The 8084-nt window shown below is 42.1% G+C and overlaps 2 protein-coding genes across 2 annotated transcripts; one reads left to right on the forward strand and one right to left on the reverse strand.

Moving 5' to 3' along the window:
• Window positions 1–4178: 4178 nt before the first annotated feature.
• Window positions 4179–6765, forward strand: LOC129724569 (divergent protein kinase domain 1C). Its single transcript, XM_055679561.1, has 4 exons — window positions 4179–4751; window positions 5149–5295; window positions 5366–6055; window positions 6111–6765. The coding sequence occupies exons 1-4, from the start codon at window positions 4569–4571 to the stop codon at window positions 6321–6323; spliced, it is 1233 nt and encodes a 410-aa protein (XP_055535536.1). The 5' UTR covers window positions 4179–4568; the 3' UTR covers window positions 6324–6765.
• LOC129724570 (replication factor C subunit 2) lies at window positions 6736–8084 on the reverse strand. Its single transcript, XM_055679562.1, has 4 exons — window positions 8043–8084; window positions 7858–7949; window positions 7691–7802; window positions 6736–7629 (listed from the first exon to the last, which is right to left on the reverse strand). The coding sequence occupies exons 1-4, from the start codon at window positions 8046–8048 to the stop codon at window positions 6796–6798; spliced, it is 1044 nt and encodes a 347-aa protein (XP_055535537.1). The 5' UTR covers window positions 8049–8084; the 3' UTR covers window positions 6736–6795.

Here is an 8084-nt window from a genome sequence, read left to right on the forward strand (position 1 = left end):
TTTCAGTTTGAATATAACCATAGGTTTCACGTAAAAATACAATTGCTATGTATTTATTGCATGAAATACACGGTCCAGTACTTTGATACTCTATCCAACCTATGTGCAGTTTTCAGCAAAGTTTCTCGGTGTAATAAGAACTTCAACTGGACGCTCAGTTTAGTTCGCGATTTGGCCGCAGAGATGGCGAATCGAGACCAACTTTTTATTCTATATATTTGCAGTTTTCTTCTTTATTCATGAGTGAAACCAGCACACACATACTAACACATATAAATTTATGCGGTTCATAAATTCGCAGCTTGAATGTCATAAATCTATTTTTTTTGACGTAGAAAACGTCGTACGACAACATATACGGGGGTCCAACTTCAATACAGGGATCCAATTCCGAAAACCGAAAACATCGAGAGCGTCACGAAAATTGTCCAGTTTCAAACGTTTCAAACTCAGTCAGTTTCCAACCGATTTCCGTCATTTTTGCAGCAATCGATTGGAAAATCATCTAAGCACCCATCAAAATGCAGAAAATTGTATTCTGATTGTTCGAACTATTGTACTATTGAAAATCGTTGACCTTGTCGAAACGTAAATGTCGACTTTTGATTGGTCGCTTGCTGCCTTTCCCTAAAAAGGACGACAGAATGGAGTACCTAGTTAGCCGGGAATGCACTCGTTGGGCTATATAAGAGACTGCTTCTCCTCAAGCAAGCTCAGTTTACTAGCAGCAGGCAGCAGCGGCGGTTCTAACAGTTACCGTGGTAAACTGGAAAGTACCTACAGGCTCATGTGCCTGAGAGTTGCGAGTGCGTATCGTACGGTGTCATACGATGCAATCTGTGTCTTGTCCGGCATAATGCCTATCAGCATCGCCATCAAGGAGGACAGAGAGTGTTTCGACCAACGTGACACAAAGGGCATACGAGGAACCAGAAGGTCATTCTCGATGCTCCGCTGGCATCGAATGGTCCAACTCCACAAAGGGCAGATGGACGCACCGACTCATACCGGAGATATCCGGCTGGGTCAGGAGAAGACATGGTGAAGTGAACTTCCCCCTGACACAAATCCTGTCAGGCCATGGTTGTTTCAGGCAATATCTGTACAGGTTCGGACACGCGGGGTCCCCCATGTGTCCCGAGTGCGTGGAGAAGGAGGAGACTGCTGAGCATGTCTACTTCGTATGGCCCCGTTTCGTAAGAGCGAGAAGCGACATGATGACTGTGACCGGGCCTGGCACTATTTCGGACAATCTAGTCCGGAGGATATGCGACGACCCGGACATCTGGAACGCGGTCTGTGCGGCCGCCTCTCAGATTGTCCTGGAGCTGCAACGTGTGTGGCGTGTCAACCACCAACACGCCAGTGGTAGCTAATTACCAGTCTCCAGATAGTTAGCTAGGAGGTTATAAGAGTAAAGAGGGTGCATCACGCACAAAAGCCACTCCCCGACGTAATACTTAACCGTCATTCCGGGAAAACCAGGGCTGGAGACTGGAGGGGTTTTAGTGAGTCGGGACAGGGATCAGTAGGTGTCTGGGGGAGTGTAACTACCCCAGCATCTCTCCCCTAGTCTCATCCCCACATCCTGAGTTCTCTTCTCAGGTGTCTGTTTGCCGATTTCCCCGCCACCTTAGAAAAAAAAAAAATGCGAGTCCTTTAGATGTCAGCTACCTGGTCAGGGCCAATTCGCGACTACGAAGGTGCTGATATTTGTTTGGTTTTTGCATGAGAAATAGAAGGAGAGAAATATTTTTGCTTTTGTCATCACACACACTTTGAAAATAGCATATGAGAGTTCGCCTGGGTGCGAACAGCCTTCAAAATCTCTTTCAACTTCGTAGTCGCGAATTGAGCGGTATCCACTGCTGACACTTCAAAATACTGAGAATAGGGGAGGAGAAAGGATAAATCCGCACCTAATTTGTGTCCGACGCAATGGGGTAGAATATGCTTTTATCAGTTTGTGACGTAGAACTACGTGTCTTTCTTCCCCCACAGTTGGGGCAGCACAAAGGTTGCGATCAGTATATCCGATTTTGAACAGCAAAATGCCACTCTGAAAAATACGCACGTAAAATCCACCTGAAAAATCACGTAAGTGACTGACCTTAAGAAAATCTGCCATTTTACGTGACGTTAGTAACTTTCACTTGAACTTCATGTACGATTCACTGTCAATTCACGTACAATCGGTATATGGTTACAGCGCGTTGGTATTTGTGTTTTTAAATTTGTTAGTGTTAGTGCGGCTGTGGTTTGACGTTTCCGATAACGATGTTTACGTGAATTTTTAGTATGCAAAAAGTCAATATGGCGGACAAAGGACTCCTGAGCTGCTCCAGCTTATTCAATATTGGAAACACGCAAAGTAAGTAGCCAGAATAATATTCATATTATCAAAAGAAACATATAAATCTTTTGAATTTTCAGTTGGTGAATTCTTTCCGGAACGATTGGAATCATCGACAGGTAGTTTCGAGCAAAACATCTCCGGCACCAGCTACGGATGAACGGTTGACAATCGTTCCGGCCAATCCTGTTTCTCTCCTGTCAGAAATGTCGATTCGGAGAATGTAATTATTGGTTGAAAATTTGAAATAAATTTTATTTGCCATATGCGCCATGTATTTTATTTACTTAAAGATAACGTGGATTCCATCTGAATAACATGTAAAAAGTACGTGAAAATCATGTGGGGTTTATGCGTTTTATTTATGGTTTCACCTGAATATCACGTAAAAAGGTACGTGAAAATTAGGTAACAATTACCTGACCAACACCTGGTTGATTGACACTAACACACTGACACATGGTCGGCTTTCGAGAAATCGGCAAAAGTTACATGAAAAAAAGGTGGATGAGAATCAGTCACTTTTCCCGGTAAATTTTACGTGCATTTTTTTCAGATTGTGCCTTTCTCAAGGCCAATAAACAAGTAACAGGGTGGCGAAAAATATTGAAAATATTTAAAGAGTCGCACCTCGAATAAAAATGGCTCTCTGATTTTCCGGATCGAAAACTGAAATCCCTGACATTCCTTGATTTTGCAGGTTTTAGCCACCCTGAAGTATTTGAAACTAATAATTTCTTGGCAACAACACAAGCAAGCATTTTGTGCTGCATCCTAGCAATCATTCTACGTCAGTTATGCGGTCGTGTCTTGGATAGAACGTCCTACTTTTTTAATTTTTTTAATAGTCGATTTGTTTTTTCATTAACGATCACTTTTCAATAATAATTCAATAATAATAAGTTTGACAAAACAGTAAAAATTTTAACCAACCGTCATTTTTAACCAGGCATCTGTAGATTACACTGGTAAACACAGATCTGGCTCTAGAGCTCAAACTGGAAAAAACTGGAACTGGAAAGATAATAGCTTTTCAAACATTTCTGTGAGTTTTGGTGCCCCTAGCCATTACCAAAACGCGTCAACTTACGTGAGAATTCGCATAGTAATCGCTAGCCGGTTCCGTCGCTTCAACGTTATATTTACGAGAAACCTGTGTTGACCAGTGTAATATTTCTAGGGCAACTATTTTGAGCTTTAGGGCCGCATATTTTTTCTCTTTTGTAGACCAGTGTTTTTGTTTTTTTTTTAATTTACCCCAACACCGCCCGCGCCATCAAAGCCAAAATGAATTTATTTGCCACACGCAAAATATCAATTAGGACAAGCCTCCGTTGTTTAGTTGTCATGCTTTGTCTCAGGTACGTGCAACATAAAAACCTAGCTGCAGGAAACGAACTTGTTAGTTGCATGCTATTCATTGAAGATAGTTTCCTTCGGAAGCATACTACAATGTACTGTGAGCTCTAATAATAAACTACATTGCCACCTGAAATACTTGGGGTAGTTTTTTATCGATTTATTGTTACAGAGTGCGTTTGTGTAAATTTATATTTTTTCTTGATCAACATAAATTAAAACAATTTCATGCAGTGGAGCCTCAACGGTGCTTTGCCGTTCAAATCCATAAAATGTTTATTTCAAAGTATTAAATTATTTTTTCCCCGTGGTAGTCCAGATAAAGTTACTCCACCCGACAGCATTGAAGGATACCAATGACGTCATGGGGAGAATTTCAAATTCAATGGTAACTATCGAAAGCATCATGTCATGTTTCAATATTGTATACCCCAGTCTGACCCTTGGAAGTATCCTGTCAAAATAAGAACCTTAAAGCAACAGAGTATGAAAGAGAGCAAACAGAGTGAGCGAACCGAGAAAGGAATAAAAATATTCGAGCATGTCTCTTAGAGTACCGCGTATTGCCCACCCCCCAAGTTTTCATTCATTTTTAAGCAGTCTCAGGTATTGTGCGTGTTTTCGCCGTTTTCGTGACAGAGTTGTGTTGAGACAAGCGTAGCGAGAAGCAGCCACCAACGAGAATGGAGTTATACCTTAACAATTACATGTTAGCCTTCGAGTAACTTAAAACAGAAGCCTTCTGCACGAATGAATTCCGGTCGAAGCTACTCTACTGGTGATAATTCAGAACTTGTGCGGTAGAATACAGCAAGGAAAACTGTGACTGAAGTGAAACTTTCCCTGGGAAAAAAGTATGCTACTGATGACAAAGAAGGAGTGGAAAAATCTCGCCCGAAGGTTACGGTTTTCGCCGCGGAAGCGCCACTACATAGCTTCGCTGCTAGTAATCGTGGTGGTTGTTTCCCTGGTGTACTGCACCGTAACCTCGTCCTATTATTGCTTCGACACCGGAGTCGAGTGGAAAGTTAATAAATTTGTAAGTAAAAAAGTTGTCCCCTTTGTAGCTAGAGAGCAGACGGTTGTAGTAATTTTCTCGTATGGGGTGGTGAAGCGATGAAGACCCGCCCAAGCGCCCTTTACCCCAACTGTTATCTGTCTACGCGTGAACTCGAACTGTATAGTATTCATGAGCTTCAGCATAAGCCGGTGTGTTTTGTTTTTGATAGTATTGTTTGACTGTAGCGTAAACGAATGGAGAAACTCCATCGATATTCAGTTCGCGGGAAAAAGAGACAACTTATTGCGACTTAATAAAATTATCGTAATCGCAACAGGTCCACTGATTTGTGGCGATTCGAAATTAATTTAGCACAACATCCTTAACTTATACTATGAGTAGTGATTTATATTGATAAATAACTCAAAATCTTCAGTGCAAGCGCTATCGCACGGAGGGAGCTTCAGGCTACCTGTGTCAGGACTTTTGCAGCTGGGACTTCCACTGTCCGGAACCGAGTCTGGAAATTCATCATCCTCATCGGTTTCAAGCTAAAAAGCTTGGTGATCCACTGACCATCATCGTGAGTAACGCTCTATTCTATTCGCTAGAATGCTTTATAGAATATAATCAAGCTGATTAATATTTTGTAGCAAGCAGTTCCGAACGAAAATTATGAAAAACTATTCTGGGTGGACAGCCTCTACCAGAAGGAGCACTATCCTTCCGAAACCGAGTATGAAAATATAGTCAAACGGTACATCACGAACAAGTACAACATGGAGATTCCCTTCGATAAGATGCGCTCTCTGTTGAGACTTTCGCATAAGCAGCACGTTTCGATGTTCCATAACAGTATGCGAGACAGCTGGAATTTGATACAGAACCATGAGTACGCCATGATGAGTATGTTCAATGAGAAGGATCTCTTTCCGTTTGTGACCGGTAATTGCGGAGAAGTGTTCGCTTCCGAGCATCTGGAGTCGGTTGATTTCGATGAGGACCGCTATTACTTCACGAAGCACATCGATACGGACCGCTGGCGGTACCATATCAAGGTGGCGGTATTAATTTTAGACTATATTGAAGAGCTGGACCAGCATGAAATTCAGATGTGCCACGTGGATCTAACCCGATTTGGGATTAATAATAATCGATTGAAGTACGACGATTTGCGTTTCCTGTTCACGGAGTATACTATCAATAGGAAATTGTCCAGCGGAAGTCATTGCACCCGGGATGAGCACTGCAATTTTATGCACTGTCGGTCCGAGTGCAATGTCGAGAAAAAATGGTGCGAGTCGACGGTGTTGAATAATAATGTTCAAATCATTTGCGAAAAGGTAAGAAAAATACTCTTGATAAATTAAACAAATAATAAGAATTTTTCTGTTGTAGATCTTTCTGGGTACCGAACGCTATCCGGGCATTCTAATCACGCAGAGAACTCCGGATCGGCTTGCAATGCTGCTCAAGCGATGCGCCAACCCGACGCAAGATCGGGACGTTTCTCGGACCCGGCCGCTGGGGGTTTCCGAGGATCTCAAGAAACAGCTGTACAATGAGTTGACCAGCATTTACGAGCGACTCGCCACGAATACTGCTCCTTAAATTTCAATTCTATTAAGACTTAGGGTACGATGTAAATCTGGTTCACGTTTTCGAACCGTTCTAACTGTAGTGTATGTATTTTTTGCAATGGTCGTCCATGTGTGAGTGTCAAAAAAAGACACGATTTGTACGTTGGATGTGGTTTCACTCTAGAAGCAAACATGAGAGTTAATATTTTTTTAGAGTTTTAGTAGCTTTGATCGCTAGATTTTTGCAGAGAAACCAAACTGTCAATCACAATCACTTGAAAAGCGAAAGTTCAACATTTTTCTTAACGTCCTTCTAATTTAGAATAGTAACAACATCAGTGATATTGAAACTTTGAGTATTACTTGAAAATCAGACCAAAAAATCAATTGTAAACTTTAATTAGCTAACTGCACTGTAATACCTAGTTAAGAATCTGTTGAAATAAACTAAATTTGAGCACAAAAAATGACAACACGTATATTATTACCAACCAGAGTATAACCTACGCATAATCGTACGACACTTCGCACAGCTTCGCTAGCATACCGGACATCTGCAGCAGTGAGTTCAGTCCATCCACAATCTTCATATGAGTTTCGCCGATTTCCCGGATAAAACACAGCTTCAGTTTCTCGTTCATATTCATTCGCTTGCAAACGCGAAACACGTTCCCGATAACGTCCTCCGCGGCGTAACCCAGCCGCCACAACTTTGCCATTATTTTGTACGCCTTGTGGATGTCCCCTTTGATGCAGTGTTCCAACATATCCTGCACAAGCATGGGATGCGGTTCGTCGCAAACCTTAAATACATTCGCTCCATTTATATGCCCGAACCCGTTGGCCGTCGATTGCAGATTATTCAAAGCCTGTCTCATATCCCCTTGGGCAGTGAAAACAATAGCCTCCAGTCCATCTTCGTCGTAATTCAGAGCTTCCTTCTGGCAGACTTCAATCAGCTTCGCTAATACTTGAGCATCGGATAGTTTCGAAAATCGCAACATCGCACACCGCGATTGGATAGGTTCGATTATCTTCTCGCTGGTATTGCAGGCCAACGCAAACCGGGTTGTGTTGCTGTAAATTTCCATTGTTCGCCGCAGCGCTTGCTGAGCACCTTCGGTCATACTGTCCGCTTCATCAAGAATAACAATCTTATGGCGGCCCCGCGGCAAAGTTACCTTTTGTTGGGCAAACATTTTTATCTTATTACGTACCACATCGATGCCTCGTTCGTTCGAAGCGTTCAACTCCAGTACGGCCTCGCGAAAGTTTTCTCCTAGCAGAATTCGAGCCAAGCAGAGGATCGTCGTGGTCTTACCAACTCCCGGTGGGCCCTGAATTATGAATCATACATTTAGAATCATGGTGTCAAACAGAATCGTTTTGAATGCTTACCGCAATTATAATATTGGGAGCATTTCCTTGTGTAGCAAATACACCCAGTCGGCTAACAGTGTCCTCATTACCGACGATTTCTTCGAAGCGTTGGGGACGATACTTTTCGATCCTGGCAATGGGAAGGTCATTTGTTTTGGAATTATTTAAACACTATATTAACTTACCATGGTAAATTTTTTTTCTTGTTTGCCGTGTTGTCTTTGGAGGCGCCTGAGCTAGAAGCACCTTCGTTGACTTGCGATTCAGGCATTTTATGCTGAAAAACGAGATTCGGTCAAAAATCTATAGTAGCTTTAAATTGTGTTTTAACGATTTGGCGCCGGTTCTAAATATAATGAAGTATATTTACTCGCATTGACAGTTGGGCTAAAGGATAAAAGCATTTATGCTG

Source organism: Wyeomyia smithii, chromosome 2 (assembly GCF_029784165.1).
Source record: "Wyeomyia smithii strain HCP4-BCI-WySm-NY-G18 chromosome 2, ASM2978416v1, whole genome shotgun sequence".
NCBI classification, from domain to species: Eukaryota; Metazoa; Arthropoda; class Insecta; order Diptera; family Culicidae; genus Wyeomyia; species Wyeomyia smithii.

Coding starts and splice junctions, on each gene's coding strand:
- LOC129724569 (XM_055679561.1), top strand. CDS start 4,569: ATGCTACTGATGACAAAGAAGGAGTGGAAAAATCTCGCCCGAAGGTTA. Junction 5,296..5,365: donor GTGATCCACTGACCATCATC/GTGAGTAACGCT, acceptor AATATTTTGTAG/CAAGCAGTTCCGAACGAAAA. Junction 6,056..6,110: donor TTCAAATCATTTGCGAAAAG/GTAAGAAAAATA, acceptor TTTCTGTTGTAG/ATCTTTCTGGGTACCGAACG.
- LOC129724570 (XM_055679562.1), bottom strand. Junction 7,803..7,857: donor AAGAAAAAAAATTTACCATG/GTAAGTTAATAT, acceptor TCCCATTGCCAG/GATCGAAAAGTATCGTCCCC. Junction 7,630..7,690: donor CTCCCAATATTATAATTGCG/GTAAGCATTCAA, acceptor TTCATAATTCAG/GGCCCACCGGGAGTTGGTAA.